This window comes from Dipodomys merriami, unplaced genomic scaffold, assembly GCF_024711535.1.
Source record: "Dipodomys merriami isolate MVZ:Mamm:240054 unplaced genomic scaffold, mDipMer1.0.p SCAF_16, whole genome shotgun sequence".
Lineage (NCBI taxonomy): Eukaryota > Metazoa > Chordata > Mammalia > Rodentia > Heteromyidae > Dipodomys > Dipodomys merriami.
Genome location: NW_027202937.1, coordinates 22,569,232 through 22,582,671, shown reverse-complemented (window position 1 = coordinate 22,582,671; position 13,440 = coordinate 22,569,232). Strand labels below are relative to the sequence as shown.

Genomic DNA, 13,440 nt, shown 5'->3' with positions numbered 1-13,440 from the left:
CTGAATTGTCTTTCTATTTGGTTTACTCCTGTGCAGAGCATATTGTCCTGCAGTAGTTTCCTGTTGAAGTGTGTACATAAATTAAACTGGAACCTTTCTAGAAATTATTGTTTCTTCATATTTAATTTTGCTATGTAAATAGTCATACTCTACCAATAATTTTCTACTTCAAATGTTGCTGCCAAACAGTAGAATTTCCTTTTGATTTTTGATCCTTAATATAAAATCTTTCTTAAGCATTTTATTACCCTCAGTCCTAATGGAGTAAATTTTACAAATACTGACGATAGGTCCTTTACCCACTTATTTTGTTAGGTTATTAGCAGACCTTTTCATACTCAAACATCCATATTCTTCAGTTTTGGACTGTCTTCTGTTCTCTTTTTTGTTTCCTTTTTTCCCTCTTTTTGAAGCTTATAGTGATAATAGGGCTTATAAATTTTCTTCATAATTATAGCTTTTGTCTTTTTGCTCTCTTATACAGGCACTTAATATTATCTTCCAGTGCTTCTGTTCATGTTTCTTACATCTGCCATCATGTACCTAATTTCTAAGAGCTTCTTCTAATTGTTCTTTTTCTACAGTAATCCTTCTGTTCTATATCATACATGCAAAGTAATCACTTGTTAGTGAATCTTCATATAATTGAGATGGTTATTTATTTGCTTTAAATTTTCTTCTAGATTAGAGATATATAGCTAAGTGGTAGAGTGCTTGCTTGACTAGCTGAAAAGTTAAATGATTCTTATGCTCCTCTCAGATTCTTTTTCCTGTGTTTAAAAAATATTAGTTTTATTTTGTAATGATTTTGGTTCCTACATTTTGGAAGCTTTCCCGTGTTAAATATGATTCCTCAGCTGTGCATTCATATTTAAGAGTAAGCTCCAGAAATAGACTCAAGTTTTGCAGGGGATACACACCCAGCTGTCTCCTAAGGGTGTGTCTAAGTGTCTGTGTCTGCCAGTCTGTTTTTGAGATCTGGTCAGTTTCTCACATGAACTGTCTGATCTGCACAGGGGATATATAGGTGCAGCTTAGGTTTCAGCCTGCTCTGCCAATCAGCTGACATCCATCTGTCTACTGTCATCTTATAAGATGTGAACACTACTTCTGTTCTATACTTCCTCTGTCTTCTTGATCTTCTGCATTACAACTTTCAATTTTCTCATCACTTCAGTGAGTTTTTCAGTAAAGATAAATAAATGATTGTTTATTCTGCTAAGTGGAGGGCCTGTATTAACAAATAATTACATAGCCTTCATCATATTCCTTATTTTGAGTAAGAAGAAATACTTTAAAACAAATACTTTAAAACATAAATACGCATTTCTGAATTGAAAACATTCTAAAGGATTTATTTAAAGGTATTTTTGGTCAATCTATCTTTGACTGAATGATATGCTTAACTTTCTGTGGTTCTCTCAAATTATTTACACTATACCAAGTATTAATCCACCTTGTACATATGACTCAATTGTTTCCCAAACATTTCTTTTAAAGAGACCTCAGCTAAGCCAGAAACAAGTGGCTCACACCTGTAATTTTAGCTACTTAACAGGCAGAGATCTGAGGATCTAGGTTCAAAAGCTAGCCAAAGCAGAAACATTTATGAGAGTCTTATTTCCAATCAGTCAGCAAAAAAACAGATACAGGGTGAAGCTTAAGTGGTAGTATGCTAGCCTTGAGCAAAAGAGCCAAAAAAAAAGAGTATGGGGCCCTGAAATTAAAGCCCCAGTATTGGCACACACAGAAAAATAAAGATACTTCATCAAGCTGAATAAAATGCCCTCAGAATTTCAGAAAGATTTCAGGTTATATTTTTTCCAATATTTGTATTTAAAGACAATAGCCAGAATTCACAAATTCTAGTGATTTATGGGCTAAGCAGGCTGCTATAGTTGACCTTTTTCAAAACAAAAATGGTCTCTGCTTTAATAACCCTGTTGCAAATTCTATGTCTATTCTATAGGTAAGAAAGGTGACAATAAACCATTTGCAAAAGAACAAACATGTGGCAGAGAAGAAATCCAAGCTTACATATTGTGAAAAGCCTTAGCTTTTCACAACTCATCTCTATACAATGGTAACAGGGATTCTTTTTTTAAATACACACATTTTGGAAAACTTACTACTGTCTTTCATCAGTCCAAATATATAAAGAATGGAATGTGGAGCAATGTGGATAACAAGATAAACATTGTAGCCAGGTTTTCAGACTCACCTCTTATTTTTCTTATAGTTCTCCAAGTGCTGAGACTGCACATATTTGTGTCTTTCTAACTCACACTGCCCACACAAATCCTCCAGATGCAGCAAGTGATTTTCAACCTCCTCAAAACTAGCCTCTAAATGAGCTGAAAGTACATAAAACAAAAAGTAAACATTAAAAGTCAGAATTATTGATTAGGAAGAAAAGAAAAAGTATAAAATTTGAAATGTTGAGACTTTTGCATCTGTTTCATATACTTTATTCAACTTTGAGGCAATATTAAATACAATGACCAACATTTAAAACATACTTCAAATTTTTTTTCAGTATATTTCAAACATTTTAAAGACATAACTTTTCAAAATACTTTCATTAACAAGAATAGAATATTATAATTAACGTTATTTCCTAACTTCCACAGGTGAATAATCAAGTTTTCACATAAAAGAGGAAAGAACAAAACAAGGGCTGGGAAGGTGGCTCAGTGGTAGAGCACTTGCCTTGCATGCATGAGGCCCTGGGTTCGATTCCTCAGCACTACATAAGAAAAAAGCCAGAAGTGGTGCTGTGGCTTAAGTGGTAGAGCGCTAGCCTTGAGCTGAAGAGCTGAGGGACAGTGCCCAGGCCCAGAGTTCAGGCCCCACGACCGGACTCCCCCCCCCCCAAAAAAAAGAACAAAACAAAACCAACACAAAATAAACTGATGTAACTTAATTTTTACAGTTCCAAGTTAGGTAGCATGGTCAATAAATCTCTAATGCACAATAAATAAATCTTCAACACTATGTAGAAAAACTTGGTCAGCCTAGATTACTGAGCCAGTCTGTAGTTGGATGAAGACTCAACTTTACTTGACAGTTGACTTGTCTTTCTCTAGCTACTCGGCTTCCAGACCACACAGCTTTGCAATGTTTTGGAACACAGAGAATATCTGGTCAATTCCTTCACTGAAGGGATTCCAGACCAGAGCCTGGAAAAATTAATTCAGAGACAAGCTAGCTCTCTTGTCACAAAGCTAGGGAATACCAAATTCCTTTTATAGTAAAGTGATTGTCAGCTAATGGAGTGGTAAATAAATCCACTTCATAACGGCAAGGACTGCTAATTTTCTCATACAACAGAAAAGGTTTAGAAATTAAAGCTTTGAGAACTCAAAAAGGTCTCCAAAGCATTTACTGAATACCACTGGCATATACCTGACATTGGGATACAAGGTTGGAAAGATGGATCTTGTACTCAAGGAGCTCACAGGGATGCCTACTCCAGCAGCAGCATAGCTGGACACAGGAGGAGTTCTGAGGAGTGGTACCTAACTTGGGGAAGAAGGGAGGGCCAATCTTAAAAGACTTAACTCCCAAATTGGGATATGACAGTCCACTCACCTTAAGGGGCTCTTATGTCTAAAAGCATAGTCAAGGGTGTAATTTAAAGGTGTACAATTTTGTCAAGAAAAATGAAAATGTTATGATACATTGACCTTTTAGATTTATTTACATCATGATTGTTACTCATTAACACAATTATTTATTTTGGATGACTTTTCTAAAACTGCTACAATTTTCTCTTCAGAGGTTAGATGACTGTATAACTTTGCCAGCTCAGACTTAAATAGCTACAATATGATCTATCATTGATCTGCTGGATTTTCATAGGACTCTGTTTTCCTCCCCACTACAGTATTATGGAATGAACCAGGGTCTCATTTAAGATTGGATGATAAGCAGTCTATTACTGGAGCTACGCCTTTGGTCCTTTTACTTGTATTTTGTTTTTGAGACAGGATCTCACTACTTTTTCCGGGTTGCCTGTACCTTCTACCTCCCACAGAGCTGGGCTTACAGATACTTACATTCATGGATTTCCTAAACTAGCTTTCAAGGGATCTATGTTAGAGGCAAACTCCTCAAATTTCAATTCATAATTCTTGGCCAATGAGGATGCAATCTTTTGCCTGCCTTTAACTTATCTTTGTTTAATCTAAAGATTAATCTAAAGATTTAATCTAAAGATTAAACTACTTGTAGTCACACTTATTAGTAGTCACACTTATTAGTATCTTAAATTTTAATTCTACTAAATATCTGGACTTATAAAGATTCCCTCTAGGAAGGGAAATAACAAAATGCTGAAATAAGGATACAGGTTGACCCACTATAACAATGAGATGTACAAGACACTATGTTAAAAACAAACTTTACAACTTGTGGTTGGGGGGGGGGGAGGATTTGGGGAGGTAGGGAGGGAAAGGTTGATAGGGGAAAAACAAAGGAGGGGGTAACAATGCTCAATAGGAAATGTACTCGTGTAACTGTAACCCCTCTGTACAGTATCTTTACAATAAAATATACATACTAAATACATACTAAAAAAATAAACCATCATATTATACCTCAAAAGACAAGATTCCCTCTATTTGGTATGGTTGAACTCTTACAGACATGGATTCTGGAGAAAAATCTTATTGGAAAGTGAAAATTTGATGACAAGTAATTGAGCGGTTCTGCCCAAAGACACTGAGGTGATGACTTTTATCATAGCAATCTCTCACTGCAAGCCACTGGTAACAGAGAGACAGAAAATACCAGTTTATAATGGTTCTAACTCCGTCTTTAGGGGCCACATAAAATAGCTAATACATGGAAAGGCTAGATGAAATAATCAGGCTAAATCTAAATTCTGATCAATAGATATACTTTAAGAATGTTTAAGAATGATAAAAGAATTTAAAAGTTTTAAGAATGTTATAAATTGTAGGTAAGGAGTCTATGTGAGAGAAAAAGTAAAATGATTTTATACTACTTGCTGTTTACATTATTTGTATTGTATTACATGGAAAAAAATGAGACTAAGAGACAATCTAGGGAAACAGTAATGTAAGCACTGAAGAAACGAAGATTATCTCATTCCAGTGTAACTAGGTTGCCAGTGTCCTAAACCTTACAAAAGACTATCACTGCTAATAGGATTATGTAAAAGAAGACCATACTTTTGAGTGGTAAGAATGAGAACAGTTAGCTAAACATAAAAAAAAAATTTTGGTGCTAGTCCTGGGGCTTGAGCTCATGGCATGAACACTATACCTGAGCTTTTATGCTCAAAGCTACGATTCTACCACTTATGCCAGAGTTCTACTTCTGGCTCTTTGGAGGTTAATTGGAGATATCAGTCTCAATGGACTTTCTTGCCCTGACTGGCTTCAAACCAGGATTGTGAGATCTTAGCCTCCTAAGTAGTTAGTATCACAAGCTTGAGCAACTGGTGCCTGATGTGAATATGGACACTTTTTAACTCTCCCTGGGCATCATGCATGTACCCTTAGCACATGGAGAGCTGGTTCAGAGCAGTGCTCTGAAGCACAAAGAATCCCAAGCTCTACTCCTCTTATGTAAGTCACATGCGTTACCTCATCTGTGAAAAGGCTAAAAATATGTATCACACACCATGTTGTCATAAGGATTAAGTAAGCCAAAGTACCTAAATTTAGCACTTGCAATTAGTAATTAGCTAAATAAATGTAAAATTAGAAACATTTAATATAAAGATTAATCAAGTTTTATAAAATTCTTTTAGAACTTGGTTGATCAATAACAATCACGAGGTAAACAGGATCTACAGAGAGACATGAAAATACTAATAACACTTTTCTTTTCTTTGGATTAACTGAAATACATATAAATAATTCCCTGCGTTATATTCTTAGGCTTAAGACACCAAATACATGAGGGGAATTAAATTTCAAATGCTTTTAGGTGCTGGTCCTTGGGCTTGAACTCAGGGCTTGGGCACTGTCCCTAAGCTTTTTTGCTCAAGGATAGTGCTCTACCACCTGAGAGCCAGAGTTCTAATTATAACTTTGAGTAGTTAATTGGAGTTAAGATTCTCATAGACATTCCTACCTGGGCTAGCTTCCAACCACCATCCTCAGATCTCAGCCTCCTGAGTAGCTAGGATTACAGGCATAAACCACCAATGTTAAGCTTCAACTGCTTTTTAAAAAAATAGACAGTACAGTCAATAATTACTTCATATTGGAAAATATATATGTTGTTTTTTACCTTTTGAATTCTTATTTGGACAGCTGGCAATTTCCATTTAGATTCTAGCTCTATCAGCTGACTACAGAGTTAATGAGGCCAGGAACTTGAATAAAGTTGATCCTGAGGTGGGCCAGTTAGTTTCTCATGGACAGAAGTTTGTTCTATGTTCAAACTGTATTTGCTGTCACAGTCACTCTTCTCTTAATAACATGGGCCAGGTGAAAATATGTGAACAATCTAGTATTCACCTGGAACACCTAATGAAAAAGAAACACACTCCTAATAAGAAAGGAACATCTTTGTGAACTTGGCAATAGAAGTATGTTCTTGTGTTCAATGAATGACAATTGTAGATGCCTGGGATAGTCAGTGGTCACTTTGTTACTACCAATGGTACCACCAATCCATATTTATGTTGTCCAATTTAAAAAGCTGTAGAGGCACAACAAAAACTACAAAATATTGAAGAAGGAAACTGAAGTGGAAAGACCTACTGTGGTCCTGGATTGGCAGAATTAATATCATGAAAATGGCAATGCTTCCCAAAGTAATTACAAATTAAATGTGATACCCATCAAAATCACAACATCATTATTCACCAAGATAGAAAAAAATGATCCAAAATTCATATGGAACCACAAAAGGTCCTGAATCACAAAAGCTATCCTGGGCATAAAAAGTAGTGTTGGGGGATAACAATTTCAAACTTCAAACTCTACTACAGAACTATAGTAATGAAAACCACTTGGTGGTAATGGCACAAAAACAGACCTGAGAACTACTAATGGAACAGAAGACCCAGAAATAAACCCAAAAAATCTACAGCCATCTAATATTTGATAAGGGACTAAAAAACATAGACTGGAAGACTGGGAAAACTGAAAATCCATAGGCAGAAAACTGGAACCGGACTCCTATGTATCACCTTGCACCATTATCAGTTCAAAATGGATAAAAGACCTCAATGTAAGACTCAAAATCATGAAACTATTACAGGAAGGAGTAACAAAGGAGAATGACCATCATCAAGAATTCTTACAATAACAGATGCTGGTGTAAAGGAACCCTAGCACACTACAGGTAGGAATGTAAACTTGTTTAACACTCTGGAAAGCAGTATGGAGGTGCCTCAAAAAACTAAACACAAAACTACCCTATGATACAGCCATTCTACTCTTGGGTATTTATCCAAAAGAGTAGAAATTAAGATCTAGTGAAGCCACCTACACAACTGTATTCAATGTAGCACTTATTTCACCTCAGCCAAGGTATGGAATCCACCCAGATGCCCCTCAATGGATGAATGGATCAAGAGAAAAATGTGGTATATATACACAACAGAATTTTACTCAGCCATTAGACAGAATTGTATTGCATCATTTACAAAGAAAGACATGGGGGGGAAAAATCATGTTAAGTGAAGTACATCAGGGCCAGAGAAACAAAAGATAAATGCTTTCCCTCAAATGTGGAAGCTACCATTGATAAATTTGTAAGCAAACACTTTGAAGTGGCTTTCAAGTGCATACAAATGTATTAACTGAAATATGGTAGATTCAGGGTAAAACACAAACGGTGTAACAATTCCTTAGCCTAATTCACAGTCCAACAAAATAAACATCAGGAAATGGGTACTCAAAAGGAGAATGAGTTTGTGGGAAGGGAGGTAGACCAATGAAGAGAGAAAGGGTAGAAAAATGCAATCATAAAATTCAACACATATCCTACAGAATTAAAAAATTGAGGGAAGAGGGTGGGATTGGGAAGGATATGTGAGAATCTTGAAAAGGGTGCCACTGATCAAGATTCATTATATTCATATACTATTTTATTGAATGGCAACTTCTTCGTATAACTAAAGTTAATCAAAAATACATGTTAAAAATAGTAGAAGCTCCTGAGAATCAAGGATCATGTTAAATTCCTTACGTGATCTTTCAGGGATTATATGTCTACAACCTGCTGTTACACCACACTACTCTCCTTTACATAGTCTACCTTACTGCAAGATCACTAATCATCATCCTAAGAACCCTCTAGACTCTTGTATCCTTGCCTTGACAGTAGCTGATATGCCTTGACTCATCCCTACCCCTCTATCCCATCACCAGCCCTCAAATGCACTTACTCCTCTGTACTTCCAGAGCCTCACAGGACTAATTCTGACTGAATTCATGCAATCGTTTGTGTCCTCGCATCTATCTCAGGAATCAGTAAGGAACTTCAGAGTGGAGACTGTATCTTTGTATCCCCTACATGATACGCATTTTGAGTATATTAAATTAAATTTAAACTGGCAGAAATTTAATATCCCTAACCCAACCTGTTCATTTCCTATCAGTAAACAAGTTGCATATGAGTAAATCTGGTAAACAACTTAGAATGCATGAACATAAAACAGTAGCAACCCTTCATGGACACAATTATACCTTTACAAGGAGATTAAGCCTCACCATTTTGTTTGCTATAACAACAGCATATGTCTTGTTTAGTGATTTGAGAAATAGGTGGAATTTTACTGTGAAAAACCATTTGGGAATGCCTGACAGCTGTGCAGGAAAGAGCTCCACAAATCTTTGTGAGAAGACTGTCCCAGAGGAAGAACAATTAGGCTTAAGAGTTTGTCTCAGTGCCCTTTGTCTCAAATACATATAATCTACAGTGCAGCCATTGATATATAGAAAATGAAACAGCACACTAAAGTTAATTATTTCACCCCTAATGAGTTTTCTTACAAAATAACTAGTCTCACAAAAAAAGGAATCTTTGGCTGCAAACCACGGACTTCAAAAGCTTAGGTTATATTGTGATATGCCTAGTAAGTAAGGTTAACGGTGTAGTAAACAGTAGTAGTAAAATAATGATGATACAAAAATCTTGAAGGGAGGCATCAGCCTGAAAAAGCCATTTTGGAACAAATGAGATCCATGTATACACTTAAAAGTATCCAATGAGGTATGCCCTTTGAAAGGTCTGATTTCAGCGAGCAACCTGGAGAACAAGATAAAATAGTTCAAAACAGCTGTGACAGTCTCCTTATTAGATGTCCTCTCAAATTCTGTATGGAAGAAAGCAACACAATAATGTATTAGACTAGGTCAGATCAAAAGAAAGATACAAAAACTCAGTATTTGCCTTCTATTCTCTGATATCACTACATTATTTAAGAACAGAATTTTCAGTTCTAGATGAATGGACAATCTTCTAAAATAAATCGTATGAAACTAATAGAAAAACTCAAAGACAAGCCCTTGATGGATTAAACGTCAATGAATGAATAGGATTAGACTACCCTCTAGTGGATAGTTCAGAGAATTCAATAGATAACAGTGTTCAAAACTATATTCCCATACATTGCAATTCTACTTTGCAGTTCAATAACAAAATGTACACCGTGGTTATTTCACAGAAGTATACAGAACCTGAAAAAATATACTTCATTTAATCCTTATACCTGTCTTGCAATGCATAAACTACTACCTAGTTCATCTTACTCCATTTAATCTTATGGTTTTGTATTCGAAACTATTTTGTAGCAAAAGTGCATAACATCCCCTTCTGTCACAGAAAAGAATGGCTGTGTAAATTTGCAAAGGTTAGAGAGATTCACACTAGAAAGTCTTCTGATAGCATATACCCATCCTTGTACATATCAGGCACTGTGCTAAGTGTTTTCATTTAATCCTCCATTTCCATATGAAAATTTAGGCAGGCACAGTCACTACTCAGCATCTTTGTGGGATTGGTTCCAGGATCTTCATAGATACCAAAATTCTTGTATGATCAAGTCTATAATATAAAATGGCACAGTACTGCATATCACCTATATTAATTATCCTATACTTTAAATCATCTCTACATTTAAAATAACTAATATAATGTAGGTAGGTAGTTTCCACATTTTTAATGGGTAATGACAGAAGTCTATATATTTAATACAGACAATGTATTTTAAACTGCCTACTTCTTTTTTTAAAAAACAGTAAAGATATTTTTAATTGTAAAAATCGTACAGAGGGGTTACAATTACATGAGCAAGGTAATGAGTACATTTTTTATCAAGCATTGTTGCCTCCTCCTTTGTTTCCTCTCCCCATCCCTTCCCCCTTGCCCCCCCAAAGTTGTAAAGTTCATTTTTTGACGTAACGTTTTGTACATCTCATTGTTGGAATAGGTCCACCTGTATCCCTATTTATATGATTTGTTTTTTCCCTTACCCTCCACAAATTATACCAACATCAAATACAGGGGTTATACCATGGGGGAGGGACATACAAAGCAACAAAGAAATCATCTTATAAATGTTAAAAACAATCGTAAGAAAGAAAAAACATTTGAATCCTTATCCTGGGGTTCATTTTGCCTAATATCAACTTATCTGACCTTTTCTGCTTGTCTCATACATATACTAATTATTGCAAATAAGGGAAACCATGGGACCTATGTTTCTTTGGGTTTGGCTTACTTCACTTAATATAATTTTTTCCCAAGTCTTTCCATTTCCTAACAAATGGGGCAATGTCATTCTTTCTGATGGAGGCATAGAATTCCATTGTGTATATATACCACATTTTCTTGATCCATTCATCTCCTGAGGGACATCTGGGTTGGTTCCATTATCTTTGCTATGGTAAATAATGCTGCAATAAACAGCTGTGCTTGTAGCTTTAGCATGGTCTTGTTTGTGATCATTTGGGTAAATGCCCAAAAGTGGGATTGCTGGGTCATAGGGGAGCTCTATGTGGAGTCTTTTGAGGAACCTCCATACTACTTTCCAAAATGATTGAACAAGTTTACACTCCCACTAACAATGCAGTAAGGTTCCCTTCTGTCCACATCCCCTCCAGCATCTGTTGTTATTAGAGTTCTTGATTATAGCCATTCTAACTGGGATGAGGTGGCATCTCAATGTTGTTTTGATTTGCATTTCTTTTATGGCTAGGGAGGTTGAGCATTTCTTCATGTGGCCATCCTTCCTTCCTCTTCAGAGAAGTTTCTCTTTAAATCTTTAGCCCACTTAATGCCTACTTCTTAAATGCAGTTGGCAGATCTGGGTGTAGGACCCCATAGGTTTGATGACCCGATTTTACCCTGATCCTCATTTTTCAGACAAGGAAACTAAAGTCTGGACTAGTGAAGAGACCTATGTGGGTCTCCGTTAGGAAGTTCTAGAACTGAGAAACAATCTCAGATGTGAAAGTTCAGATTCATTATTTTTCACTTTGCAACATATACCTTTATCACTTATTTCTATATAATGGGACTTAGTAGTAACTGTCAATAACACAGACTTTCCTAAATTAAATAGATCATAGCCCACAAAAAGTCAGTATGTACGGACTAGTCAACAATTCTTGAAGACCAGGTAGCTAGGGCTCCAATTTATTAATCCACAGGATGCTAAAAGCATCATCAAAAGCCTGAACTGCTCTTTAATAAAACCTTTCCTCTTTAATAACAGCAGACAGTCCAGACAGCAAGACAAGATCAAAAGAGATTAAGTAGCCTGATAAGGTATTAGATATGACAGGACAGGGAAAAAATTCAGTTAAAGTCAGTTACTATTTATTCTATTGTTTTTATTACTGCTTGAAAGTCTTTCAATTTTGTGTCAAGGTAGTTTGGAGATGATAGGCGATACTTTCAGGCTATCAAAAAATCAATATATATAAACATTTAAGAATTAAATTATTCCAATATCTAAAATTAATGTTTGAACTCATTAAGATGAATTCCTAAAGTGCACCAATAATACAGATACTTATTTAAAACTTATTTTACAAAATTTGGTTTCATGATGTATCCTATTATACATCAATACTGATTCCAGGCAATTTAACTTGCTTAGCTAAAAGCCTCACAATTTCAAAACATCTCCATATGAGCATATCTGTTGATTCCAAGGCTTTATCTTCCATAGTTACTCATTCATTAAGTACAAATATTATGCAAATAGCAGCATAAATTAAACCCTAAAAGAAGCATGTCTTTCAAATGCTAATAGGTAATGCAGTTCACATAAACACTGACTGTGTAGATTTATATCTACTAAGCAAGATAAAATTAATTCTCCCAAGAAAACTCAATGTAAGTTAAGATATAGAGTAGGTAGAAAATGATTCAACTGTATTTAGAAGTGCCTATCTGCCCAGAACATTATGTCAGGAAATCATTTGGCTTTGATTTGCTCTTAGCAGTAGAGATTTTTCAGATTAGTACACAGAACTCAAGTGAACATTTTGGAAGCCCTGCCTAATACTGAAGAAACTAAAATGCAGTTTCTGAAGAATAAGGTCATATATTCTCTAAAAACCAAACCTTTTCAGGGCCTCAGAATCTTCAATAAGAATGAAAATACATCCTATTCTTTTTGTTGTTTTTTTAAAAATACTTTTTACTTTTTAAAGATGTTTTGCCAGTCTTGGAGCTTGAACTCAGGGCCTCTGCACAGTCTCTGAGCTTCTTTTTCTCAAGGCTTGCACTCTACCACTTGAGCCACAGCGCCACTTCCAGCTTTTTCTGTGTATGTGGTATTGAGGAATCGAACCCAGGGCTTCATACATGCTGGGCAAGCACTCTACCACTAAGCCACATTCCCAGTCCTTAAAACACAGCATATTCTAAGAAAGATTTTCATAGGCTTCATTTCCTATAGAAAACAACTATAAACAGAATTTACTCTCAGGTACAGGAACTAAAAATAAGAAAGAAGTCACTGTAGTAGAGTACCTGCAAAGATATGCAACCAGTGAGAAGCAAGTGACTAAAAGAGAGCAAGAAGAAAACCCCAGCTATCTAGAAGGCTATCTCCCTTAGCTAGTTATCCAAGGCTTGCAAAGGAAGATAATGACCTACAGGAGAGAAACAAGGGAGAGAATGACCAAAGCTATTTCACAGTTCTCCTAGGAACTAAAATCTGTTCCATGTTTCTGAAGAAACAACAAAAATTCAGCCCCCTAAAAGCCTCTACAAGGGTTGGGAGACTTGCAAGCAGCTCTCAAAGGCTGATACCAACAGGTCCCATCCTACCGTCTCATCACCCACCAGTCACTGTGGTTGTCACAACCTCTCCAAAATTAAAGTCTTTACCTATCTGCAAAGTATGGAAAATAAAAGCCACTCTTACGGGGCTCTGGTAAGGATTAAAGATAGTACCTTTAAAGCACCTAATAAGCTCTGACAGCACGGAAGGTG

General features: G+C 35.9%; 1 protein-coding gene across 2 annotated transcripts in view; it reads right to left on the bottom strand.

Annotated features, from left to right (window-relative positions):
- Positions 1-13,440, bottom strand: part of Dtnbp1 (dystrobrevin binding protein 1) — a 108,074-nt gene that overhangs the window by 60,876 nt on the left and 33,758 nt on the right. For both annotated transcript variants that reach the window (XM_070024533.1, XM_070024534.1), the window contains exon 6: positions 2,222-2,354. In XM_070024533.1, the coding sequence (XP_069880634.1) occupies positions 2,222-2,354 (133 nt within the window). The remainder of the gene's footprint in view (positions 1-2,221; positions 2,355-13,440) is intronic.